The sequence below is a fragment of the Linepithema humile genome, chromosome 4 (genome assembly GCF_040581485.1).
Source record: "Linepithema humile isolate Giens D197 chromosome 4, Lhum_UNIL_v1.0, whole genome shotgun sequence".
NCBI classification, from domain to species: Eukaryota; Metazoa; Arthropoda; class Insecta; order Hymenoptera; family Formicidae; genus Linepithema; species Linepithema humile.
In genome coordinates, this window is record NC_090131.1 from 3,479,219 (window position 1) to 3,506,070 (window position 26,852).

A 26,852-nucleotide genomic window follows, 5' to 3' on the forward strand; every position below is an offset into this window, starting at 1 on the left:
ATGTCATCGGATGAAGAGAACGATGAATTACAAGACTTGGAGGCGATACGGGATAAGATTCTTAGCACACCACATAGTGAACGCATGCAAGTTAGTGCCTGGGAGGATGATGATGACGGTGTGGAAGCAGAACGTAATGCGAAAGGTTAGGATTCTGATAAGCTTTATATCAACTGCATAGATTAAAAACATTTGTGAGACTGCAACGAAAAAGAATAATATTGTGTTCACAAATTTATAAATCTTTAAAATATTTTTTTATTAAAATTGTGTGCTGATATTACATTTGTGTTTATTTCAGAACCTGATGCTAAAGCGATGTTGACTGCTGCTGAAAAGGGAGATCTAGAAAAAATTAAGAAATTATTAAACAAAAATCACCAATTGCTGAAATGTACTGATAAAGATGGCTATACTCCTCTTCACAGAGCATGCTACAGCAATAATTTAGAAGTAGTAGAGGTAATTTAGAAAAATACAACTATTTTATATCTCTACTATTTAGAAAATTACCCAACAATTTAAATTTTACATCTTATCTTTATCTTAACAGTATTTACTAGAAGTAGGAGCAAAAGTAGATGCTAAAACTCAAGATGATTGGCAACCTCTACATTCTGCATGCTGTTGGAACAATGTGGAATGTGCTGAAGCTTTAATCGCAAACGGAGCTGACATAAACGCTAAAAGCAAAGGAGATCAAACACCTTTACATGTGCTTTCCGCTAGTTCACACAATTCTCCTGCTCTACAACTTTTCCTGTTACACCCGGATACAAACCCTTTTATAATAAACTCCAGTGGGGATACTGCAGATCAAATTGCAAGAAGAACAACAAAATACTATCCTATGTACGAAATAATTGAACCTTGCCTAAATGAATTTTAAGGTAAACAGCTGTATCTATCTCGATAAATGACATCACAGCATTTCAATGCAACAAACATTTATTTAACATACATATATTTATATACATGTCAGAAATATGAGCAAGAATGGAAGGATGAATGTTTGTGTAAATGTACAATTTTTGTTATTTTATAAAAATTTATATTCATAAATTACATTATTAAACAATGAGACATATAATCTATATGGCTATAATATATGCTCCGATATAAAAGTATATAAAAATATGATTCATATGTAATTAGAGCTATAATCATTACATCCAAAGAATCAATAAAATAATACTACATTGTTCATTCTTTTCTCAATACATGTCATGATCATGACTAACAATAAGAATAAAAAAATTCGAGTGTAATTTGTTGTTAAAGCATTAATTCTTAAGTAATTACACAGAACAGAAAAATAATCACATATCAAATCAGACTAAAGATCAAAAACAGTTAGAAATATTACAAATGCAATATAAAGAATAACATAAAATAACATCAATTTTTATGAATCCATGTTTTCTCGTTTTCTCTTTATGTGTATAAGTTACTTTCATATTTCATAACCCATTACGTCGTGTCAGTATTAAACTGTTCGGATAACAATTCTATAAATCAGAAAGATGTTAAGTTGACAAACTTTGGTGTACCATTGTTAAGACACTTAGATCCCTCCCATATAAAGGCAGTGGAATCTTCCGTCACCGCGTATAAATGATGCTGATCCAGGGACCATGCCACAGCGATTATTGCACCACAATTCTTCATCAAATTCGAAAATTCTCTAACCAACTGCAAGTCCCAACTGCTCCATAATCTATTCAGGAACATATTTTTGTTAAATAAGATAGAATTAATTTGAGATATAAGAAGATGACACATATGCGCTGTACCTTATTATTCCATTGTCTAATCCAGTTGCAATAACATTAACAGAAACACCTTCTGGCGCGTTACTGTAGCAAAGCGCCGTTATACGTCTTCTGGATAAAACGGAACCCACAGCCGTCGCGTTTATAGTGTAGACTCTCAGTTCGGATTGATCGGTGTTCTGACCTGATCTAGGAATCTCGTAAGTAACTGCTATATCCCCGAGTGTTTCGCTGATACACAGAAGATGTATAGCATACTCTTGATCACAGACTATCGATCTCACGTACGTTAAGCTGTACAAGAATAAGGATGTATTAATAAAATTAAGCTATGAATATACTATAGGCTTTATATTTTTATACTATATACCTATTCAAATCCCATATAACAATGACGCCACTGCCATCGCCGGAACAGGCAATGCTAAACGCACGTGATAGAGATATCACTGTCACTCGGCTTCTGTGAGCTAGAAGCACCGTTGCAGATACTGGATTGAAATCGATTTTGCCCGTAGCTCCGATAGTGTACGTATGTACTGTGATTCTGCCTGATAAATGTCCAATCCAAAGTTGTCCGCAGTCGGGAGCAGATCTCATTATCGTAATCTGAACAATAATTAGACATTGCGTTTAATGTTCCATTTTAGATGAAATTTTAATAATCTTATAAAAAACAATATTTTTTTCTGCGATTTTTGATTCATACTCATTTAACTTTTAATGATATTTTATTGTGAGGTATGTGTTAAGATACTTACGGGATCAAGGCCTGAGGATTTAATTAAAGGCCTTGGTGGTTGTTCTTTCTTACATTTTAATCTAGCAATTCCATCTGTTCCGCTCCATGACGCTAACGCGGCGCCCAATACAGACATGCCGCTTAACATACTGCTACCTGATAACATAAGAAGCTTACACTCAAATCTGTATTTAAAGATTGTGTAAAGAGCGCAATAATAATACGCAACAATCATAATATAAATCAATAACCTTTCTCTTTGGTATATCCCAAAAGAAGTGTGGTGTAATTAGGCAAACCAAAAACGTCGCCAGTTGCCAGAGGAACTAGAAAAGCTAGTGGAGTTTTATGTTTCAGCTTCCAACATAATACAGGTTCATTGCCGGGTGCGCCCACGTAATTTCCCCATTTTATACCTGCAATTACATCAGACAATTACAAAATTTAGTTAATTTAATATGTAATTTTGCAATATCGATATACATAATAATATAAATCACCAAAAAAATGATAATTACCACTGATTCCTTCGATAACTTGCGGTGTCTGATTAGAAAGTGTAATATTGCCGAGATTTTGAATCAACGGATGAGCCGCTCTGAACAACTGTGCAGGCGTTTGACCGTAAGTTCGCACCATAGTTTCCCAAGCCTGACGCTCCAAGGGATCAGCTATCTGCTCTACATCGAATCCGTAATATGTCTAAACACAAGGAGAGAATGAGTAATAAGTGCTTATTTTTTTTCAATGCTATTTTAACACAATGTAAAAACAACATACAGCGGGATGAAAAACATTTATAGCTTCTACCGCTGGTCTTCCTGTTTGTCTGAAGCCAAAGACCAGATCGATCCAATACGGCAATACTTCCCTCACAATATCCGACTCTAGCGCGGCTCTGTGTGCCAATATAAATAAACGCGCGTCGCCGCTGCACCATTTCGGTAATTCTACATTTCCAACTTTGTTACCATCTTGTCGAACACCAAAGTTGAATCCTACAACAATATAAATGTATTTACGTATTATTTTACAAGCATGTTATTTTTTAAAAATTATTTACAGTATACACTGTTATTTACCTTCAAAATTTAATAAAAATTCAGGTAAATAAAAAAATTCCGGTATTAATTCCTTCACATCTGTTGTTGAATCGCAACTAGTTAATCTCCATGTGGTAGCTAACGCATGAAACGTTCGGTCAGGGAGATCAAAATTATTGTCTGCAAATAGAAACAGAATTTTAATAATTCTCTAAATCAATTTCTTTACAAAATTTATTGTAAAGGAATAGTCTTGTAGTTTTACCTTGATAACACAGGAACATGCTAGTGAATGGTGGAAGTCGTACCAAGAAGTGTAACACAGTTCCAGAATTACTATAATGAGATCCATAATGAAATGGTCTTTGATTTAAGGCAATTAGGTTCAATCCTTCTGTTAAAGTTTGCTTCAAGTACTGTATGAAAATAAAGTATATCAACAACTTTATGGAAAACATCAAATAAGAATAATAACTCTTGTGATCGCTTTTAATTGCTTACATTATAATTATTTATGTAATGCTGCTCATTCTTTTTATCTTGGACAGCCATCGGTCGTTTAAAATTTCTGTGAAAGATATACAAATACGGTTTTATTTATTTTATTTTATTTTTTATGCGTGAAAATATATATTCCATTTATATTATTTACCGATAAATTTTTGGATTATTCAGATCAATCTTCTCGCTGATGTAGTCCGCCAAAACGAACGGAAACACGGGATACTGCATCAAGTCGTTATACGAACGGCCCGCCAGTTTATTCAAGCAAGTTATGTATTCCCAATTAGTGAGCGCGCCGCTCCTCCACAAGGCTAGAGCCTCTCCCAAGTCATCACCTGGGATTCGCCTGGGTAAGTTGCAAGTGGACAGCTCCGTCGCAAATTCGTCCCTTTCCTTGGACGAATTGAAGGCCAACAAGTATGTTCTGCCCGTAATGAGAAAAATCTCGATGGCTCTCTCTTGTAGTTGATATCTTCTTCTATGTAATTCGCGAATATCCTCGAGACGCCAAGCAGTACCGCCGGCCATAGCCAAATCGAAACCACCCAATGCTATCTACAATCAACAATGGTTAACAACTTCGTCTCGATTTACTGTAAAATTATGATTACAAGAAACAGAAGAATTACTCACGTCTGTATGTAATGGCACATCGGGGTTATCCGGAACGAAATACACACACGTCTCGCCAATAAGAACTTCTCCGGCTAATTCGGCACCAGGTGTGACAACTTTCGCCTGAGACATCTTGCGTATTTTCTCGCTCGTGTGTAACCGTTCGATCAAAGCCGCAGTATTGGTGTCTTCGCGAGCGTTCGTAAATAAATACGATAACGGTGCTTCGATATTGGAAGATGCTGCAAAATATAAGATTGAAGTTAAAATTGATGTGTCTGCTAATAAAACAGACAACGTTACGTTTTGATAATATTAGCTTTGCACAGACGCACCTAGTTTATCCTGATGTTCAGGCAAAAAGAATCTTTTATCAATACTCAAGTGACATCTCTGAAGTCTCATTCTGATTCTCGCAGGACCTTCGGTTGGATCTAATTCCCAACTTCTCGGGTAGTTTTCGGGAAAGTGCCAGGGCGCCCGTTCGTGTGTTAATCGTTTGGCTATATCCCTCCATCTGGCTACTGCTTGAGCTTCTAACGCCCGGGTGTGTTTCAGCTGTTCCATCAACACCTTTCGCTCACGATTTTGTTCCTCCACAACTGATCGCGTTATAGTCATGGCGCTTTCGATTAACTGCTTCGCCAATGCATCGAATCTCTTACCGATTCTGATATAAAAAATTATCTTGCACTATTAATTACTTTACAAAATACACGCTAAATATATATATTCTGGAATAAGCGCGATATACCTTAGAACTGCGGGATAATTGTCGATACAAATATCTCGATCTAGAAGCAGATCTCGACGTAACAAAGCTAATTCGTCGTTCCACACTTCAGGACTTGCTTGTTCTATTCCTTTTGCGAGATTCCACACACTCAAGGCTTCTCTTAGCTCCACACATATTCTGGCATCGGCGCTCGGCATCTCGTCCCGTTTTTGCAACAAGTCCCAGAAGAATACAGTGAACTTTTGCTCCATCTAGACATATTACAGATAATAATGAATTTTGCGTCTTGATGTGTGTGTGTATAATACATCGCTCGAACTAATTAATACAGATACCTGTGGATGAACTTCTAAAATGCATGATAGGATTTCGCGGGCTCTCGCTTCTTCCATTAGAGATCTGATGGCGTACACTCTCGTATTGATACTCTGATGTGGTTCCAACAGCCAGATCATAATTCTGGCCGTATACTTTCTCAAAGCTGGTCTGACTGACCACGCGCTGCTCCAGTGATTTTTCCTCTCCAATGGACTGCATAGACCGTGCAGAAGAATAGAGAACAATCTCTTCGTTAACTGCAATTCGTTGACTGATGGCGACACATCAATCGTCGTTATAAATTCAACCGCACGTGTCACGATGATACGAAAACGATCGTTCAGTTCTCCTTTGCCAGGTTCGCGCAGTGCTGAGGACGAGCTCGTATGTAAGCTTGTATAGCTAGATGAACGAGATCCATGATCACTCTGATCACTGGACGTTGTGAGAACTGGAAAAGAATTTTATAAGTAAATTTTTGTGTAAAATATAAAATATGCAATTGTCTGAAACCTTGCCACAATTACCTGAAGTAAAGTAAGAAGCCGAAGCCAGATAAGAAGCCGTACTGCGTAGACGAAATCCGGAAGAATTTGACATTTTAGTCGTAAGCACGTCCAATTCTCCGTCAAATAATGCAACTTGCGCATCTCTTATGGCCGCGCAAATCGAACTCGCGCGACATTGCAACTTCTCCGATAGTTCCACGTAATCGAGTATCACGTGCAGATCTAATACCGCCTGCATCTGATGACTGCCTGGCAATTCGAGAAGCTTGGTGGCGATTGCCACGAGCAATACATGAATATCTCGATGAAGGGACATCGAGTTACCTTTATGCGCAGCACCGATCAAAGCTTGCGCCAATGATTCGATTAAACCTTGCTCTAGAAGTATCTTTAGTGCATTTATATTCTGAAATAACAAACATTAATTTAATCGTGTGTCAAATTTGCTACCGAAAGAGTCTTTCATTCTTATACCTTTGCTATCACGTCAGTTACAAACGATATTATTGGCCTGGCAACGTTTGGATCAGAGCTTGCGGCTTTTGCCATCATCGCCATTAACGGCGGCATTGCCGCCAGAGTTGGACCTCGCAAGGCTAAGTTTTCTAAAGCAACAACCAGCGGTTCGCTTCCGGGATATAAAGCTATCTGATTTCCTAGATGCATGAAATACTTTTGTTTTATAAATTTATTAACTTCCTCATCGCTAGCACGGTGTAGATAGGTTTGTACCACCTGTAAAATATCGCGAAACACTGATGAAACATTTCACTTTCTCTGTATCTCGACAGAAATTTTAGAATGCAGAGCGTTAGAAAATTATTTACCTTGATCAATGCCGTTCGAACTCGAGTATCGGGATCATTGGCTAAAACTAATAACAGTTCGGCTCTTAAAACGTGCTTCAGTACTGATCCAACTTGACAATCCGGTAAAACTCTTACTGCGTCCCTCAGTAGCAATAAAAGTCCCTCGCAGACTAAGCCTTGGCAAGCTCTTCTTTCATTCGCGCACGTTGATTGTGTTCCCTATATAATGACATAGAGCGAATGAATAGCATTTAAAACTATATCACATAAAGATTGAAACTTTCGACCACATACATTGCTCTGAGCATTGGATCCGTCACTAGCTGCAATTCCGGAATCTTCGTTACTAGTATTATCTGTCAACGGCGCACTTTTACGGTCTTTCTTTTTGGGACTTCGAGTTTTCTGAATCTAGAAAAATGAACAATTGAATATTTGTTTGATAATTGTTACAATTAAAGAAACTTTATACATGTCCAAAAGTCACACCTGTTCATTCGTCAATGCCTTATTCAGCTTGCTACTTTCCATCATGCCTGTCGAGTCGTCGGAGGAAATAATGGCTACATTATCGCTCGTCTTTTTCTCCCTGAGTTGCGGTAACATAAAATAGATATTGTGCCGCGAATGAGTGACGTAAGTTTCCGAGGCTTGATGAACGAGGACTAAATAGTCAGTGATGGCAACCAAGTGAGCAAATTCGGGTGGTGCACCCATCAAGGCACGTATCAGTTCTACAATGGCAGTTCCGGTACTCGAATCCAACACAGCGCTCATTTCTTCGTGAATTTCGTACATGAAGTGTTCCTGCAAAGAAATGTTATTACTACAAAATATATACAACGATACAGCACTATACAAAATTATATTTTATTTACCTTGCACAAGGTAAGAATCGTATCCACGATACCGACTCTGTTCAATTGAGATGCATTAAATTCGCGCTGTGAATGCTGATCTCTCAGTAAAAGTAACAATGCTTGCAGCAGCAAATTCAACGTATCGCGTTTCGCCCACGCTCTCCACGCGGTAAGTGCTCCCTTGATCAATTCCGGATCAGTGATAACTGCCTCGCAATTTTGGGAGATTGAGGGATTACCGCCACCGATGTCTTTGATGATGATCGAGCTGTCGCATGACGCATCTAATACCGCCTTCAGAATGTGCCTACCCGTGTGACACCTGGAGGACTTTAGAACACGCAGAACCAGTGACGTCCCGCCGTCGGATCGGTATTGATTCAAAAGTTCTGAATCGCTACGAACAAGATGTAGAATTGTGGAAAGGGCCAGGGCTTGCTCTTCCTCGGTAGAATTTAATTCAACCACCTACGCAAACATTCGTAGATAAAAAAAATATATCCAGATATATACTTTTATCGTCCTTATCTTCTTTTAATTTTTATATAAGATATGAAGGTCCAAAAAAATGCTCACCCTCGCGAAAAGATATAAAAACACCGGTACGCCGCCTACTAGAATTGCTGCAGGTACAAGTCCACGATATTGCTGGCTCTCTAAACGGAAAGATACGATTGGGGATATCGACAGAGGCGGTTGCTGTGATACTCTGTGTTCCGGAGCCGAGACAACTCTAAAACCCGGTTGACCCGGAGCCAAGATATTTCTCACAACAGCTATAAAAATACATTATGAGATTCAATTAATCTATAACTATATTAGTAACGCATCAACACAGTAACATGTGACTTACCAGCAGGATTAGCGATGGCTTGAGGATATAAATGTACGACATTTGGATTTTGAGCTTCGTAGCTGAGAAGTAGATTATCTTGCAGTTCACCAAGATGCGAATTTGTGGCATCCATGACAGTGTCCCAGTCGATTTTCGATTCTGACACCACTGTCTCGACGGCGTGTCTCAAATAAGTGCCGCCGTAAGATTTCCGTCGGCTTAAATCAAATTTACCTCCTTCTACATAAAAAGAAATTAAAATCTTTGATTTGATTGAAATATTACAATGTTTGATATAAAATTATATCTGCTAATAATTTAATATCTTACCATACTTTACTTCGCGAACGCCATTTAGCGCGCCAGACGCAATAAGGGGTGCAAAATCAGGTTTAACCGTGTTTAAGATACAATCTGCCAGATTGGTGTAATTTGGTCCGAGACTTGCTAGATACAACGCACGCTCCTTCGTAAATACCGGACATCTATAAAAAACAATCAAATTAAGTATATATGTAACTCTGTTACACGAAAATTACTTTGACAATGAATAGTAAAATACTGTACCTAAAAACCATTAAATTTCCGAGGTACCATGCGCCAATGCTGCTCGACCCGATTTGACCTAGCAAAATACATGTAGTGCCAGGCTTCCTCACCAATAAACCGTCAAATGGCAATTGAGCATTGATTTCTCTCCAACCGTCCACCCACAACGTGACTTCCACCACAGCGCTGCGCTTGTTCAAGACAGTATCTTTAAAATTTAACGTCAAGTGATGCCAACGTCCCGAAGGAAGCATACTGTTTATCGAAGTTTCGGAGATCGTTCGATTCGTCTTATCGTCCGGGCGGGTGAGTCGCAAAATTAATTTATCTAAAAACTATAAAATATCAGTACAAATTTCTTAGTTAACAATCAATGAATTACGAATACGAGCGCTACCTGATCTGAGGTCAAGCCACATTTCCAAAACTAGCGATTCGGAGCCGACAGACATTAAATGTATTATCGATGTTGGTGTGGGTGGCGACATGGAACCAGCTACAACTGACGACCCCGAGAAAAGGTCAGACATCGATTGATCTTTCCACGACAATTTGAAGTGAATGCGTCCAAATCACAGAAATAACAAACTTATTGCTATTACAATAATAAATTCCTCTTCGCACAATGTAAGCGGTGGCGTGCAATTGTAATAATTTGAGACGTGATTAATAACTGTTTTCTACTAACCTTCCCGGCTCCAATTGTCCGAAAGAATACCCCAGTCGGATAAACTTTCGCTGTCTGAGTCGAGCAACGGCGAAGTGTTGTAGGTTGTCGCACGACCGCCAATTGGCAATCCTCTCTCTACCCTTAGCCACATAGAAATGGAACAGCCATGCAACCACACTGGCCAGGCAAGCTCTGGTCCAATAGGCAGACAAGTTGCGTGCACAGACCACGGACTGCATATTCCCGCAGCAAGATGCTTCTTCTTGAAATTATTCACGAGATTCTCGACCTTCTCTAGATTCTTGTGTTCTTCTGTCTGCAACTTCGGCGACGCTTTCATGTCGCCCTGCATGGGAAATGAGAGGATAAAATATGGTTGAGGCCGGGCTGCCAGTACCAGATGATACAACGGCTCCAGTAATGGTAGCAGCGGTGGTTTTTCTGCTTTAAAGAAAGATAGATACATGACTAGCTCCTTAGATGAGATTGACTGCGTCGCCAACAATGTAAATACTTCCAGCGCCGCATTTTGCAAATCTGAAAAAAAATTTGATACTTAATAAATGTATAAAATTGTCTCACAAATGTTAGAATTACCTCGATATCGTGGATCATCGTTGGTGAGTACGTTTTTGAAGCCGTTCAATATTTTCGTAATAATTCCGGAAGCAGCGAGAGCAGCGCAACTCGAGGTACTTTCTCGACAAGTGACAGCGACCCTTCGCAATCCACCAGTTATTATCGATGCTCTCTCTAAATTTAAACCTCTGCAAAAAAGCTTTATGAAGTAAAATAACATAACACATTGATATAAATCTGCAAAAGGATTCACGCAGAACTCACTGTTCACTGAAGTGAATTAAAAGATCTATTGCCAAGGAACATAAAGCGGGATGCGCATTAGCGTGACCTCTCGGCTCTACTACAGGCCCGAGAGGACTGCTTCTTTTGAAGACGCTACTGTTGGGACTTCTTCCAGGTACCTCATTGTCCGCTTCGTATCCATCGTCAGCAGTCACGTATTCGCCGGTACTGCTATCGTCCGCGCCGTAATCCAACGGAGCCTCCAACGTCATAGTTGGTAACTGCAATTGATAAATATCTAGCATTTTTTCACTTCCAACAATAATTGCATAAAATTCGAAAAATTTGTCAAAACGTACTCTGGGACGCGGCTGTTGCGGTATACTATTTTCCTGCGCCGGCTTCAACATAGAGACCTTCAACATCGCATCCACTATCACAGCTATTCCACGACCAAGCGTTATCCCGGTATTCATCAGTGTTTTTCCCAATTCCATGACTACGTCACAATCATCTACGGTACAAAACACTTGTTACAAACAAAATTAACAAAATGATAAAATTTGAAACAGTGAATAAGTAAGAAACGCGTAATCAGAGAATGTGATTAGAGCAGTTGAAATTTTCAGAATGACGTTTGCCATCTGTCTAAGTTCTATCTAAGTTGTAACAGTTCCTTGAACTGTTTTTCTGTCGAGCAAAACACGCGAAACATCTTTGGATTATAAGCTCGCAGCTGCGCGAGCGATCGATATATATCTACATACGCAATCGGCGTGTACGTAATGTGTTTTGTTAATCGCATTCGTAACACGAATACACTTACACAAGGGAGACGTCAGACAACATGTAATCAGGGCCTCGAAGAGCTTATGCGCCGATTTACTAGTATCTATAAAAAATGCGATACGTTTGTTAATATGTATAACAATGTTTTACGTATTATCATTCCACGCATTGCAACGTACCTTCAATACTGTCCGTGGCAATGCCTACAGCTAACACCTTGAACAAATGCAATGATTTCCTGGACACTGGATGTGCAGATAATTCAGCGCGGAATCTCGGACTGCAGAGCGCTACGCCCGCGGCAGCCCTCCACGCTGCGCTAGCCTGATGCAGGCTAAATTTCTTGAACAATGCGTCCGCATCGACACACACTTTCGTATTTTGCTCTATAAGAGTATGAAGCTTCTCGGACGAATTATTTCTCGAATCCGAAGTTACTACCGTATCAGTCTTGTTCTCGGAATGTTCACGATGAGTATCGCTATCAGGCAATCGTGGTAGAATTGTTGTGTCATTGAGACTTTCAATCGCTGTCTCGTCGATTTCTGCTTTTAAATCATCAACAGGAAACAGTTGAGTTTCTTGATTGTCAGAACGCGCGATGATTATATTCTTCTCGCTCTGCTGCTCCGTTTTCCTCCTCATTTCTGATTTCTCAGAATATTGTAAATTATTTAACAAATCGTTCGTCTCTCTATCGAGAGATTCGAAGAGAGACTTTGTCGCCGGCGCTTCGGTGCTCTCTGAATTGCCGGACTCCTCGCAATATATCTTCCAGATCTCAACGGTCACGGTGACTTCTAGAAGAGCATAAACACTTCTTGTAAATGCTGCATCCGTCATGAGAGGCAATATCTCGTGCAGTCCGTTTATATCCATAAATTTCTCGCACATCTGCGCGTTTACGATTAAACACGACATAACGGACATGCAGGACTGCAAAAGAAACTTCGCCGTTACGTTGTCATTATCAGTCATGTAACTCTCTTTGGCACGCAGAAAGGTTGGATAGAAGACTTTGAGAAGAAGTTGCTCTCTTACGTAAAACCGGGAACCAGACGTGACCTTCAGTAAGTGCGCCATCACAATATAACAGAGTTTCGGATCACTCGGGCACAACAGACTGACGTATACCTTCAGAAATTCCCACGAGTGATTCGCCGGCCAGTCACAGGTATCACACGCGTCCGTCGTCGAGTAAGCGCCCAATTCCCTGAAAAGAGTGCGCTCCAAGAACGCCACAGCTGACGCGTAGGTCGAGGAATCGCGTTTCTTGAGGAAGGCGATGATACTCGAGACGAGTATCTTCGGCGGAAAGCAGCAGCACGTACCCGCGGCAGTCGTGATTCTGATCAGTCTTATCCGCAGCTCGCTTGTAAATAGATGAGACTCCTTCAGTAAACTAGTGAGCATCGCGAATAACGAGGAAATACAACACATTTGTTTATTGGCTGCATCGACGGAATACGGTGTTCCGAGCACATCCGAGTGATGATGACTCTGAACGTTGTCGATGCAAGATTTGTGCTTGGTCCTGTGGCATTGCGCGGCGTGCGCGAGATCCCGGCGGACGCGCTTCAAGCCGCTGGTCAGCGCGCCTATCATGTCGATTATCTTCTTGGCGCGCACTATCGATTTCGTTGAATCGGCACTGGGTAGATCGATGATGGCGAGCACCGTTCTCTCGACGAGCTTGCCGTCCTGGCTCTCGATGAAGAGTCGGAACAGCTCGAGGAAATCCGACAGCTTGTCGACATTGCCGCCACGCTGGTGCAACAGGCAGTAGAGAAATGTGACGATCCCGTAGATGGTAGCGAAAATAAATTCCTGCAGAAGCGAACCTTCTTCCGGTCCCAAAACGTTCACCGGCTTGCTGCAGGCGTCCTCCAGCAATCTGAGAGTCATCGGCAGCAAACCATTGTGAATGACAGCCGTGGTAGGTTCGTCGGCTCTCAAAGCACGCTCCAAAGCCGTCAACATCAATCTGGCGGCTGCCGCCTTCAGAGTGGCGCATTCCGTACCGTTCAAGTTGTTGTCGTCAATGCCAAATTGCAGCGACCACAGTGTGTCCACTGCGAATTTCAAAACCTGCACGGCCGGCGTTTGCTCAGCGGGTGTGTCATAGTCGCGTAAGCCTTGCAGCAGCTGTATGATCAGTAGACTAATCTCGAAGTTGCTGATCTTGGCGTCCAGCACGTCTTGAATCCTCTCGTCGACATAGTCGCGCTGCGTTTTTCTCACAGGACGAGGCGGTAGCTCATATAGCTCGGCCTTCCACTTCTGTTCCTCGTCGCTTCTGACGACTGACGTAAAGTATTCGAAATCCATCGGATTCAGGCGGATCTTTAGGGTGAGAGAACGCACCGGATCGACATCGTCCGTCAATGGCTCGGACTCGCTGCTTGTAGCATCTTCAGGTGTGTTGCGCCGCGTTTCCAAGATCGATGATCTCTTCTGCTTGTAACTGGTCGATTGACGAAGTTTTGTAGCACTGACAACTTGTTTGTGATTGGATCTCTTGCGCGAAAGCGCATCGTTCTCATGAGAGAAACCCCTGTGGCCGGAATCCTTGGCGCTCTTGCGTTTCGTGTGCAGCGCGATGTCCAATGTGTCGATAGTATCGTCGTTACAATGAAATTTTATGTATTGATTGCGTATCGACGGCTCCGCGACGTCGGACTTTTGCGACGTGGCGGACAAGCCGGTCTTAGCGTTCGTTCCTTCTTGCAGCGCAACGGGATAGAGAGCAACCAGCAGCGCGACCAGCTCGCGACCGCAAGACAAACCGCGTACACCCAGTAGATGCAGCACCGCCAGACAACGCCAACCGCGATCATGGACCAAATACTTTCGCAGACCGAGCAGCTCGCTGCCGTCGTTTCTCTTTCCGCATAACTCGTGCACGTCCGAGAGCAATTCGCAGGCCACGAGGGTCGACACGCCGCCACCGCCAACCGCACTAAAATAAACACATTCCATTTATATTTTTTTTACCGCCTTATCCAATGATCGAGGTGTGAGTTTATCAGCGAGATAAGGCAATTGCGACTCGTACATATCTTGTTCTTTTTAGTAGCTCAGGTGATATTCGTATTGCTTATTGCGTTCAGCAATAAGGAAAACGTGTCGTATTGTTAGTGCTTATCAGAAAGTGATACATAATGCAAAATAAAAGAGTCAATGACTTTTTATATTGTACAATATGTGCAAATAACACGTTATTGAAATTAAATGAGTAAAACTAATAAATATTTGATTGATACGAGGAAGCAATTGATAAGAAAAAGATAGAAAAAAGACTAGCAGACCGTATCAAGTAAAAGTAAAAGTTTTCCGCAACCGCAAAGGTGCGATCGAATTTTCTGCGGTTGGAACGAAGACGGTAAGTCGCAAAAAATGCATGTAATCAGATACGCTTCTCTGAAAGTATTGCGTAAGTCTTACGAGAAATATTTCGCAGAATTCGTATAGAAGTTCATAAACAGATTAATGTAATAAACAGATTAATGAGTAAAATTCTCACCAAAAGGACAGAACATCTTTCACGTCTTTGCCTTCCTTAATCTGCGCGAGCAATTCTGCTAAAAATATATCCAGCCAAGATGATTTCTGAAACAAACATTAAGATTAATGTTTACTAATGTTGAAAAAACATGTGTGCTTAATTTATAGAAATAGGAACGCACAATTAGTGCCGTTAATTATACACAATACATAAACACGAGTTTGGCGACTCAGCCAGACTTGATGCGGTTCTTAAGAAAAAAAAACAAGCCACGTTAAAATATCTCGCGCGAGATAGTGAATAGTAGCGCGAATATGCTCGAGATAAAAAAGAACGGGGAACTCTTCATTTGCCAAAGTTGATTAAGATAATTTTCTCGCATCACTGCGCGTATGATACAGTAATCAACGTTAGCGAATGAAAAAACATAATGATTAAATATTGCAAAATGACGAAATGTAATCAGCAAAATGACGTACTTGTAGCACACTGCTTATGGTACTTGCTGATGCAATTTAATAAAAGAATTTAGATATGAAAACTAGAACACTATAAATTTTCAATGTTCTTCATAGATGGAAATAGGAGCTGCTTTTAATATATGCGACAAATAATCTATATATTTACTATCACGTGCAATCGTGCAGTCGAGCACGTACACGCGTGACTCATAATGGAAATAACCGATCACAATAAAAATGCGCCATTTGGAGTAAAATTAGAATTTTATAATAAATACACATTTAAAAATAAATGCGTGTGCCACATTTTTTGTCGATGTATTTAATATAATTATATATAGTTTCTTTATTTTATTATTAAATGATAGCGAAATATGCAAAATCAATCATCGTTTAATCAATTATTAAGAACTAAAAGATATTCATCAAAGCAGCGCGGAAAATAGTTGAAAACTTTCATTTAAAAAATTAAAAATAATTTCATGAAACAAAATATAAGCAGTTCCTGAAATTATCTTTAAACAATAAAGCGATACAATGTTATCGACAATAATAACTATGTGTTATCTCAACAGTTTCCACGAAATATATGTAGAAAGTATTGAATAACTTATAAGGCGTCTGTCCCTTCTGCAAGCCACTACAATGCGGCGTATATAGTTGCAAAAACAATCCGATTACGAAGCAATGGGCTTCGTATCATAGCTAGGGTTGAACTTGACAATAATTATTTCCGCGCTATACGTTATATGCTAAAAAAGTAATCTTCGTTGGAATAAACTTTTTATGGAACAGTAATCAAATCGATTATCGATTTATACTAAATATTTGATATAAATTATTAATTTATATCAAGTCGATTTATATTAAACGACAAAAGATAATAAATTCAGAAAAACATTAAAAAACTAATAAAATAAAATAAAAAAGGATTGATTTCGGAAATCGCAGACATACCTCGTAACTTTGAGGTTTGGCGTGAATGAAGTGATCCCATAGAGTCTGCAGTTTATTGCCTGACGCCGTAGACATCCCTGAACCCCGTTCCTCACGCTCTTTCTCGTCTTCCTCTTCCGGATTTTCGGTCTTCAACCGCGCATCTTCTTCATTACTGATCACTTCGTCAAGACTCAGCCATGCGTGCAGAGTGTCCTCGTGGTGCTTGGGACACGCATCCTTTGACCGAGTAACCTGATCACCTGAAAGACAGAGATTCCTCACGTTGCGCTGAGCAAATTGATACAGCTGGATTCGCATGGTCTTGCGTCACTTAAGAATCGGAGACCTGAATTCAGTATACTTTGTATTTAACAATTATCTTTTTTTATAATGAAAGAGGGGGAAAGTCACACGTTTTTCAATATATCCCCAACGAATATATTACATGCATGCAAATAAAAGCGCGTGAAACACTTTACGGTGGCGGTATAATCGAAAGACCGTAGCATGCCTCAACGTTGTTGCAGTCACGGAAGAAATGCAACTGACGTTTTTCGTTCGGCTCTATCTGACCGTGTTCTCTGAGCGGAGTATCGCGCGACTTGAACGCAAGACAAGTTGCAATGCGTCACGAATCCGACCCAGCGGGAGTGTCAAACGACTATGGCTTACATAACATCCCCACGTATCCACGATTGACCACCAGTTTGCAGTCTTCCGCGGGAAACTCGGAGAGCTTTATGGAGTCTTCATGGAGGCGCGAAGCGACGGAGCGCAATAACCCCGGATTACAAGCTCCTCAACATCACTGCCGCTGCCGCCGCCGCCGCCGTCGCCGTTTCACCACCACCAGCACTACCAATAAACCACCACCACTGCCATCAATGACACAAGTCGTGCTAGAAACCGCTCGCCGTAAACACGGTGGCACGACCTGGTCTACCACCACCGGTAGCTGTTATCTGCCGACTTGCTCTTGTGCTGCTTTACGATTATGTTGAGTCCTTATCACTTCTCTGAGCATGTGACCAACTCGTAAATTTCAGAGCAAGGATAAAAGACAAAACTGCTTCTTTCCGGTAATGTCAACTTTGCTTGAAAAAGTCGTTACGACTGGACAACTGTTGCTTCAACAGATAAACTCAACTTGTCGAAGAGTGTCGAAAGAGAAAATCAAGATCCGAGCGCTATTTTAAGGCAATAATTAGCTTCTCTTCAATCACTGCTCTCCTTTCGAGTCTGGGGATTAAGAAATAAATCTTCAACAATTTGAAATAACTCTATTAAACACGATAACGATACTGAAAATCTAATAAACAAGATCTTCGATATCTATTCTGGCGCCATGGTATAGTTCAGTGAACCATGATGTAGTTCAAGGAGCTCACGACCTTTTCGGGCAAATTGATATCATAATTTAAAACACGGATCTAATTTGTAGTATAACTCAATACACTTTTACATCAAGAAACATTCAAATAAACATAACACATCTGAGAATATAGATAAAAAAATGCGTCACAGAAAAAAATTACTTTAAATAAAAAAAAATTAAGTTGCTTCTCTTATTATTATCTACCAATAAATACCCAAAAATTATATTGCAAAATCATTTGAAAAAAATCCTAATTGCAGAGTTTTATGAGTTTATGATGTACTAATCGTTTAGATAACATTTTTTTCTTAGTTTATAATTTTAATTCTCACATGCGCGATGTCTCAGAATAAATCCATTAACAGATCCTTTTATACATTTGATAAATTTGAAGATAATTATTTTTTTTTAATATGGTAACAAATAATTTTTTGTAGCTATGTTATTTCTTGATGCTTTTCAAACTTTTTCCTCACACGGTTTATTTTTAATTGCTAATTGCTCAAAACTATTGATGTGGAAAGAAGAATCTTCAATTCAAACCGTTTATTCGGAGACACCTTGCAAAATTTATATCATTGTATTACTGAGAAAGTAAAATTTAATAAAAATGAAGAAGCAGACCTAACACAATGTCTATCCAGGACGTCGACAAACAAGTGCACTCCTCGTCAGACCGTGCCTCCGGTTTGAGTCTTCAGCTCGGGGTGCGCCTCGCGTATTAACTGCCCACAACAAGGAAGGGGAAATTCGCGGTCGAGCCTCCGACGAGTCGCAAGCGCCTCCAATCGATCTTCTTCTACGACGAAAAGTCGTGAATCACGCGGCGTTGGCCCCTCGCTAGCCTATCGGGAAAAGAGAAAAAAGGATTAGCAAACTGCATAAACGTACCATGTGAATGCGATGCATGATACAGGCGATAAAAGGCGATTGGATTTTGAAAACACGCGGTGGACTGACTTAATCATTCGTGACACTACGCTTCATCCTAATATAATGTATCTGAACAATGCTCTATTTCAGGGGTTATTATGCAAAAGGAATGTCCGATCAAAGAATAATATTCATCACTTATCGATTATTTACGGTGTGAAGACACCAGGGATAATTAATCTTCAATTTTTTTACTACTATTCAGTCAGTTTGTCGATAGAGATTAGTTCTAATCTTGATTTATGAATACGCTCCTGATATTATCGCAAACGTTTTTCCATAGTTACAGACACGAACGTCGTTAAAACACAATGCAAAATACCGCAGTCGGACGCGGTTTCTCCCACCCAACAATCTCTAAGCATAGCAAACAATGCGATAATCGCGTACACGTGCAATTGAGAGCAGTTCAGTAGACAACAGCCGCGCGGCCGTAATTGTCGATCAATCTTTAACTCTCTTGCAGTTGTCGGTTATTATTATGGTAGCCGATTATCTTAATAGAGTTCTATGTCTCGTCGTGCTTTAATTAGCCTCTCGCTCCCTGACAGTGCGATAATAATGTGCTAAAGAAGCGAGTAATTTTTCAGTGTCCGTGTGTGAAATAAATTAAAGGGTTGGTGATAAAGCGTTTCTCTTGAAGGAGGAAGACTGTCACCTCGGGATGATTTATGAGAATCTAGAAATGGTAAAGTATGAATTATCACACGGTTTTAGTAATTCTCTCTGCCGAATTAAAAGATAGAATAAGAAATCAGTCTTACATCAATTGTTGCAACTTTAATGTTACGCAAAAAACGCTTTTGTATATTCATAGCATGAAATCAAAGCGGCTCATTATACTAATTTTATGTTAGTATAGTTTCATCGTGTTAACGACGATACTCATTTTTCTCGCGTTCTATAATTATTTTATCGCTGCGCTGATTTTTCGCGATCAATGCGCAACGTCGGTAAACAAAAATCATCGAAGACGATAACGATAACGACTGACCTTCGCTACTCTTGCTAGTCAATAATTAAGAACAGATCTATTTCTCATATTAACGATTAGTTTTGTATTTTTCGCCTTTGCTGCGCCACGCCGAACATATTTTCGACTTGCATTCCCGCCATTCGCAGCGCGACCGATATCAGCTGAGTTGTCATGATTTTATTTTTCAAAACTTTTCAAGTCAGCATGTTTTGATTGTACTTCTTGCACTTTATTTTATTTTTCCATCTATCTCTAATAATATAGTCGTGTAAAACAATTATATTTTAAATGCAAAAAAATGTAAAAAATATGTAAATATAGGCTCATATGTAAATATGGATAATTTTCTCTATTTTTTATCCATTTCCCGCTACAGCTGATAATCGCTGTGTTTACTTGTTTTATCAGTAGAAGGTATAAAAAAGTATAATCAAAATCAAACCCGTGTACAAAATTCAATTAAATTTGTCTTTTTCTAGCTGCATTTCATTTTTCTTGCAAATTACTTCATCTTTTTCCTTAAGTATAATGTGTGTAGTTACTTCATCTTTTTCCTTAAGTATAATATGTGTGTAGAAAGCGCGACACCGTGCAGCTAAATAAAAACAGATTTTATATATAAGCAAGATCCATAGTTTTCATTAACTATCTCTAGCTAGACAGAGAGACGACGCGAGATCAGCTGCGAGAAATTTCTTTCGTGCATTGCCACCGATTATCTGGTCACACAGACGTCGATCACGCGACGTACCTCGATCAATGTGACATTATGAGACGCTGTGCTGAGTTCGGCCTGTTGCAACTGTCAATCACTTGTCAGAACAACAACATCGACTCCATAGCTGTGTTTGGACCTCCTAAAGCACAGTACCTAGAGTGTCTTAAATGTTAGAACAAATATGGCGGTTAATAGATAATTCACACTACCTGCATTATTTGACGTATGACATCAATATCCAATAAAAACATTTATTGACAAAGTCTCTAGATAACGCATTTTTCTATTGGACGCCAGCATCTCTACATACTTCAGCCAAACTGTGTGTTAGATGAAGTAACTATTAGTAAATCACTATGTTTGGTTTAATATTTAAAACTCTAACTAGGGAGTCTCTAGGTTAGGGAGGCATCACGGCGCGGTACACGAGAGTCGGCCTAACCTCGAAGACGTCGTCGTCGACGCAACTCGCATATGTACGTGTGAAAATATATTCCCAGCTCGCGTCGACGACGAAGTATGATCGTTTGGGAGAGGCTACGTAATCCGTGCGGTTGGCGCGCGGGTGCCAAACAGATTTCCGTAGACGCAATGCTGCCGCTGCTGGTGGTGCCGACCTTGGCGATAATCGCCGCCCAAGCCGTTCTTTGCACGGTTGTCGTGTTCCTGGCGACACCAGTTCTTGTCTATTATCTACATCACAATTTTCTTAGATTCTTATTGCGCACCAAGTTCTTCCTTATGTGGACGATCACAAGCATCCTGATGCTTATGTTGGTGTTTGAATTGAGCGTTGTGCCGCTGTTGGAGATCCTGCCCGAGGAAAATTTGCTATTTATGGTCTGCGTAGTCGGCGGCATATGGTGCGGCTATAGAGCCAAATTAAATGCTGATTCTGCAGCACAGGAAGGCGCCATCAATATGCAGGGTTTGGAATTGGGCGAAGGCAGTGGGGATCTCTGTACTATGTGCAGAAGAAGGGCGCCACCAAAAGCTCATCACTGCCGTTTGTGTCAGACTTGTATACTTAACAGGGAATATCATTGCAAATGGTATAATGAATATCTTTGTTTCAATTGTGAAATTTATATAATCAATTTTCGAGAATCACATATTCAACTTTTTGTTTTTTAGGCTGGATTGTTGCATAGGTTCCAGTAACTTAAGATGGTACTTAGGTTGTTTATTCTTTTCCGCAATTGCTTTCATCTATGGTTCTAACTTAACTATGACTAGCGTTTGTCATCCATTTATACTTATCGGAACCATACTTCTACCAGATGATTGCAGTGATGTGTATCATCAACTGGAGTAAGTATTAATTCACTGTATTCCCTGACTGCACTTTGATGCCCACTGAGAATATAAAACATGTTGAATAGGACTCTTGAAATTGTTTCACGACAGAGTGAAAAGTATACGTTTATATTACAAGCACAGAAAATATAATTGGGTTGATACCGAGGCTCAGCGAAGTAAACTGGAAAGATACTGGCAATCTATAAAGCTTAATTATTGCAAGATAAAGATAATTGTCGAGCCTGCAAGATTTAACGTTATATTTATTACGATATCTCTCATTTGTTTCCTGCAATATAAAAATTTGATAACATGACGCGCAACTATTCACTCGTGCCAATCGATGTTTAATGATGTTGCATATTATTTCAGCATCGCTCTTTGCTTCATCTCTGCTCTCTACAGCCTCATCGTCGGCTTAGTGCTTCTTGGTTATCTCATATACCATCTATGGCTGCTTTCCCTTGGCACGACATCGAACGAACGACGATTGAACGCCGGCAGTCAGTATGACCATGGAATGTTAAAAAATGTATCGCGGTTATTTTGCTGCAAAACCTAGAGGTATTCGTAAACTAGGTTATTGAATTTACTTTGCGCAATGTACGTACTGTACTATTTGCAAAGAGTATAATGAAATCAAATTCGACAAATTAGATAACGTTAAGGCCAAAAGATTTGCCATGGCGTCAAGTTCACTTTGGCATTTGTCAAGTCACGCGTTGATGGTGGTGTAATTTAAAAGATGATTGGGAATATAGCTATTAATATCGGTTTGATTACTCACTCCATTTCTATTTAATGTATTCTAATATTTATATGTTTAACAATTCATAACATATGGTAAGTACAACACATACGCTTTTCTCCTAACGTTGTACTTGTAAAATCATGTTCACATATCATGCAGTACCGATTCCCATTACTCACCATTATCTTCAATGTATCATTGTGCATAACATTTGTATATTTATTGTAACTGTGATAACGTGGCCATTGTACGAGTAATATAATAAATTATACTAATTAATTATACTAAAGCAAGTTCACGAAGTAAAAGAAGGAATATTAACACAAATGTATAGTAACAATTTAAATTTTATTCCGCGTAAAAAAATGCTGCTTTATCGTACATATATTTAGGAGTAAGGCTACTCTTTACCTCATTCAGATACGAGGCCAACGATTGTGTTGTACAATATTAAATCTATGTTGTTTCTAAATTTGTCATTAATCTTCTAGTATTACACCTCTTTGTTTGGGATCGAAATCCGGAATTACTTCTTGCACTATTTCCCGCCACGTGTTTCTCATTCGTTCACTCTCCATGATTTGCGGCACTATTTTGGGATATTTTTTCCACATATTGAAGTACTTTATTTTCAACTTTTCTTCGTAGTGTTCTAAAGCTAAACGCTCATTCTTCAATCGTTCTGCTTTGTATTCCATTGTTTTTATCTTCCACAGTTTGAAACATTTGTTCTGCAATTTCATGTCGGAAAAATCTTTAGCAACTTGCTCTTTTCTTCTCTCTTCTTTTGCAAATTCCTTCCACGTTTGCAACGCGTGCCACAATAAGTTTCTATTGTACAACGATATAGCTAACTCGGTTTTGATTTGAGTTTGGCATTCTGTTTCCATTCTCCATCTCATGAATACTTTCCGCAGTAAGCACCGTCTATAGTGATTCTCGGCTTTGTTCATGCGATTATTCTTTGTTTCAACGAGTGCGATGAACGGTTCCATTATGTAACGTCGCAACAAGTGCTTGCAATAAAATTCTTCCGCCATGGCATTCAATCTTTTAAATCTTTCTATTTCACGCGCTCGTTGTTGCTCTCGTTCCTCGCGCAATCTTCGCGCCTCGCGCAAGGCCTGAAAACGAAGTTTTAGATTAGATACGTGTATATAAACAGCGGCATTAGAAGACGAAGTACTTTATTGTAAAGTGCAAGATATGCGAACTATTGTGTATCAGTGTATAAAGTATTAAAGTGTAACATTTACTGGATCCCTCGCGAGGGATAATTTTATCCGCAAGGTGAAAGCTGTGAGAGCTAAGTGTATGGTACACACCCAGCATGATATTAATATACTTTGACCTCTCATATTATCTGACCTCTTGTTGCAATCTTCTCCTCTGTTGCTCCTCCTCCTTCCTAGCCGCCTCTTGCATTCTCCTCTCGTCCTCCAGTTTTCTCTGTCGCGCTTCTTCGCGTAGTTTTATTCTATTCCTCCTCGCTTCCGCTCGCGCCTCCATCCTCATTAGAAATCTAGGCGGACTTGGCACTCGTATCGGCGCCGTCAAAGACTTGTCCCTGTTAATCCCGGAAAACGTGTAATTAAGGACAGCCAGCGTCAAATTACGCTCGTGTAACCAGATTTAGTTTACTATAAGATAAAGGAGCTCGAACATCTCCTCTTTAAGATACTTTCTACTTCACGAGCCATAGAGAAAGATCAGCGTATGAAGTGAGCGATGTAATCAACGGTCTATCTTTAATTTGATACTTTAATATCCATTGACGTCTTTATCTTTTGCATCATCGTTGCGTTATAAAAAAAAATTACACAGTATCTGATGCAAAAAACACTGTATGACGTAAATGTAAGATTGATTTAAAAAGATGCATCTTGATTACTAAGTGTCTGAAACTTTAAATTTTTAATTGCAAGATTTATTAGAGATTATATTCAAAAATAAAAAATATTACAATTCATTCTAGAGCTGTTTCTTAATGAAATAAGGAAATTTAGAATTACTAAACTACCTGTAGCCTGCTTGTCTCATCAATTGGATCAAGGTCCTCCTGGTTTGCTGACCGCAATGAGTCAAAGTTTCTTTAGCCGCGTTCACCGTCTCCTCGCCAGCCCTCATTATTTCCTCCTGCACCTGCTTCAGCTTCAGTTCCTCGATGATCTTGTCTTGTTCAGCCAGCTTCATCTTCTGCTTGCGGATGATCTCCTTCTGGGCATTCAGTCGACTCTGCGCTGGCGATTCGATGACGAACGGCCTGGATGGAGTTTTCTTCTTCACTTCGGTGTTTCTGATTGAAAAAGGCCTCTTTTCCGAAGATTCCATTCTTTGACATTTTGTCAACTCCTTCTGTGTCTCTGTAATAGTATCAATGAGTTTCTCAATCTTGCGTGCATCGGAACTTTCCGCCTTGTGTTCTCGCTGAGCTTTTGCCTTTTCTACGTGCGCCTTCCACATGCGAATGCACGATCTCAGGTTTCTTCGAATCGCGATACTTTGGATATTGATCTTGATTTCGCGAAGACGTCGTTTATCGCGTGCGTTTTCCTGAAGAGCCTCAAAGCATGATCTCAAAGTGTGTAATCGATGCTCTTCCAATTCACAACTCGGTTTATCCTTGATGGTCACCTTAATGCTACCAAAAGATGTTCCTTCAATCTCGTTTATGGAATCTTGTTTAATATTCTTCGATTCGGCAGGAGAAACTTCCATGAATATTTGTTTGGTCTTCTTTTGGACAGCAACTATTTTTTGCTCTGTTTTTGTCTTTCTTTTATTTATAAGAACCCGCTATAAATATTTTTATTTATTAATATATTATCATCAATAAATTTCTTAACTTAAATAATTAAATGCATCTCAAATAATCTAATATTTGATTTGTCTTTATCAAATAATTAATCACTGCCTTACCTGGACTTTACTGGATGTTTTCCAGAAATGTTCATCATCTGAACTAGCTAAATTTTTTCTGTTGCATGGTCCACAAAATTTTGGACGAGACTTTTGCAAATCTTGCTCAAATTTTTGTAATTCCCTTTCTATAAGTGCTTGTTCTCTTTTCAACTGCAGTTCCCTTGTTTCTTCATGTGTTAGTAGTCTATAATGAATAAATAAATCAAATAGATTTGCTCAACATCTTTTTCATTATTTCTACCTAAAAGTGATTAATGTTTATATAGTTTTGTAATGATAAATAATGTGAAATTGATCAAATAAACGATAAAAAAATTACAAATTTTATGTACTTTAAAAAGCATACCTTCGTGCCTCAGCTAGTACAGACGACTTTGCTGTAGAATTCACATCTTCGCGAAATATTTTATGCCTTGCATCCATAATCAAATTCGGATCCAGGAAAGGTTTTCTTTCGTCTTCCAACATCCGACGTTTCTCGGATGGCGGGAAAATCGTCACTTTCATCATCTCCTCCATTAACTTTCTCGTTTCGTCGAATATTACCATGTTCGTTCGATTCTTAAAACTAATAATTGTCGTCTATATCGATCAACTTATATCGTGGAGTTAGCCTCTTGTTTATGCGTGCTTGTTTCTGTTGTTAAGGAAAGTCCCCCGACCTCAGGTGAATGTCCCACCCTCCATTCATGAATTCAATAAAACGAAGGTGGAAATGGCAGTTAGGAAAGGATGACAGATTGCCCTAAATATTACACTATATGATGTATTTATTTTTGTTACAATAAATAAAATAATTTAACTCCTTTTTTTAAATTATCAACTCACTCGGGATTATTATAATATACAGAATATTTGAACAAATAGAAATGTCAAACTATGTAGGTAATCCATTGAAAAAGGTAATAGATTTATATAAATAATCTCAACTTTTTTGATTGATTTAATTACAACATATCATATACATTTCTATTAATCTTTATTAACTTTATATAACAAAGTATTTTGTGTTAACATTTATTTGTAAAAATAATTAATATCATAATACTGGTATGCGTTAAATTTTTGTATCAAAGTCATAAATAACTTATTGTAATTGTAAAATAATTTATAATTGTAAACAAATCCTGAGAAGCTTTGTAGTTCAGCTTTTAAAACTTCCCGCCATTTCAGTGGTGCTCAAACGCGATGTAAAATTGATGTCGTCGACTGTTGACGAGTCAGTGCTGCTGCACCAGCAAGTGCATCGCAACGAGCAAGAGGTGCATCGACTTCGAAACCTACATATATGTTGAGGCTGGTAAGTTCTCCTCGTTCAAAATAACGGAGGCTCGCTTTGACGAACACCTGTTTCTGTGACTCGAGCGATGTCATTCGCTGCTCACGTCAATCTCGAAGCACGAAGAATTGCGCGTGAT

At 39.3% G+C, this 26,852-nt stretch overlaps 4 protein-coding genes across 14 annotated transcripts; 2 read left to right on the forward strand and 2 right to left on the reverse strand.

Moving 5' to 3' along the window:
- LOC105672149 (ankyrin repeat domain-containing protein 49-like) lies at positions 1-2,112 on the forward strand. The gene is made up of 3 exons (XM_012366880.2): positions 1-145; positions 302-462; positions 554-2,112. The coding sequence occupies exons 1-3, from the start codon at positions 1-3 to the stop codon at positions 887-889; spliced, it is 642 nt and encodes a 213-aa protein (XP_012222303.1). The 3' UTR covers positions 890-2,112.
- Positions 931-20,609, reverse strand: mv (lysosomal-trafficking regulator mauve). Of its 8 annotated transcripts, XM_067354563.1 has the most exons (36): positions 20,496-20,609; positions 18,460-18,680; positions 16,479-16,720; positions 15,079-15,164; positions 11,735-14,514; positions 11,593-11,658; positions 11,126-11,280; positions 10,806-11,047; positions 10,560-10,729; positions 9,981-10,499; positions 9,690-9,830; positions 9,311-9,620; positions 9,074-9,228; positions 8,762-8,983; positions 8,485-8,684; positions 7,927-8,376; positions 7,538-7,855; positions 7,343-7,459; positions 7,067-7,267; positions 6,714-6,974; positions 6,258-6,645; positions 5,748-6,181; positions 5,431-5,663; positions 5,012-5,346; positions 4,695-4,918; positions 4,210-4,616; positions 4,059-4,125; positions 3,823-3,973; positions 3,597-3,737; positions 3,295-3,512; positions 3,033-3,216; positions 2,766-2,930; positions 2,534-2,670; positions 2,143-2,381; positions 1,794-2,066; positions 931-1,717 (listed from the first exon to the last, which is right to left on the reverse strand). In XM_067354563.1, exons 3-36 carry the CDS (start codon positions 16,551-16,553, stop codon positions 1,516-1,518), a joined length of 10,266 nt encoding a protein of 3,421 aa, XP_067210664.1. In that variant the 5' UTR covers positions 16,554-16,720; positions 18,460-18,680; positions 20,496-20,609; the 3' UTR covers positions 931-1,515. The 8 variants fall into 8 exon arrangements, with proteins under 8 accessions (XP_067210664.1, XP_067210663.1, XP_067210662.1 ...); XM_067354562.1 differs by lacking the exons at positions 18,460-18,680; positions 20,496-20,609 and adding an exon at positions 17,133-17,249 and having other exon boundaries at positions 9,690-9,794; XM_067354561.1 differs by lacking the exons at positions 18,460-18,680; positions 20,496-20,609 and adding an exon at positions 17,133-17,249.
- On the forward strand, positions 19,185-26,733 carry GABPI (zinc finger DHHC-type palmitoyltransferase GABPI). 4 transcript variants are annotated; one of them, XM_067354613.1, is made up of 5 exons: positions 19,185-19,456; positions 20,400-21,514; positions 21,597-21,773; positions 22,134-22,325; positions 26,608-26,733. In XM_067354613.1, the coding sequence occupies exons 2-4, from the start codon at positions 20,982-20,984 to the stop codon at positions 22,321-22,323; spliced, it is 900 nt and encodes a 299-aa protein (XP_067210714.1). In that variant the 5' UTR covers positions 19,185-19,456; positions 20,400-20,981; the 3' UTR covers positions 22,324-22,325; positions 26,608-26,733. The 4 variants fall into 4 exon arrangements, with proteins under 4 accessions (XP_067210714.1, XP_012222299.1, XP_067210713.1 ...); XM_012366876.2 differs by lacking the exon at positions 26,608-26,733 and adding an exon at positions 26,083-26,363; XM_067354612.1 differs by lacking the exon at positions 26,608-26,733 and having other exon boundaries at positions 19,186-19,456; positions 22,134-23,772.
- Positions 22,992-26,101, reverse strand: LOC105672151 (coiled-coil domain-containing protein 191). The gene is made up of 5 exons (XM_012366882.2): positions 25,781-26,101; positions 25,432-25,618; positions 24,533-25,308; positions 23,881-24,079; positions 22,992-23,636 (listed from the first exon to the last, which is right to left on the reverse strand). The coding sequence occupies exons 1-5, from the start codon at positions 25,981-25,983 to the stop codon at positions 22,992-22,994; spliced, it is 2,010 nt and encodes a 669-aa protein (XP_012222305.2). The 5' UTR covers positions 25,984-26,101.
- Positions 26,734-26,852: the final 119 nt, after the last annotated feature.

What these genes read in the sequence shown, in the direction of transcription:
- LOC105672149 (XM_012366880.2), top strand. Translation starts at nt 1, where the DNA reads ATGTCATCGGATGAAGAGAACGATGAATTACAAGACTTGGAGGCGATA. An exon ending in AGCAGAACGTAATGCGAAAG is followed by an intron (nt 146 to 301) that starts GTTAGGATTCTG and finishes TGTTTATTTCAG; the next exon opens with AACCTGATGCTAAAGCGATG. An exon ending in ATAATTTAGAAGTAGTAGAG is followed by an intron (nt 463 to 553) that starts GTAATTTAGAAA and finishes TTATCTTAACAG; the next exon opens with TATTTACTAGAAGTAGGAGC.
- mv (XM_067354559.1), bottom strand. Translation starts at nt 16,778, where the DNA reads ATGCGAATCCAGCTGTATCAATTTGCTCAGCGCAACGTGAGGAATCTC. An exon ending in GGAAATTTAATGGTTTTTAG is followed by an intron (nt 9,229 to 9,310) that starts GTACAGTATTTT and finishes TGTTTTTTATAG; the next exon opens with ATGTCCGGTATTTACGAAGG. An exon ending in AATTATCCCGCAGTTCTAAG is followed by an intron (nt 5,347 to 5,430) that starts GTATATCGCGCT and finishes TTTTTATATCAG; the next exon opens with AATCGGTAAGAGATTCGATG.
- GABPI (XM_067354613.1), top strand. Translation starts at nt 20,982, where the DNA reads ATGATCGTTTGGGAGAGGCTACGTAATCCGTGCGGTTGGCGCGCGGGT. An exon ending in AGGGAATATCATTGCAAATG is followed by an intron (nt 21,515 to 21,596) that starts GTATAATGAATA and finishes TTTGTTTTTTAG; the next exon opens with GCTGGATTGTTGCATAGGTT. An exon ending in GATGTGTATCATCAACTGGA is followed by an intron (nt 21,774 to 22,133) that starts GTAAGTATTAAT and finishes ATATTATTTCAG; the next exon opens with CATCGCTCTTTGCTTCATCT.
- LOC105672151 (XM_012366882.2), bottom strand. Translation starts at nt 25,983, where the DNA reads ATGGTAATATTCGACGAAACGAGAAAGTTAATGGAGGAGATGATGAAA. An exon ending in AAACATCCAGTAAAGTCCAG is followed by an intron (nt 25,309 to 25,431) that starts GTAAGGCAGTGA and finishes AAATATTTATAG; the next exon opens with CGGGTTCTTATAAATAAAAG. An exon ending in GGAGAAGATTGCAACAAGAG is followed by an intron (nt 23,637 to 23,880) that starts GTCAGATAATAT and finishes CTTCGTTTTCAG; the next exon opens with GCCTTGCGCGAGGCGCGAAG.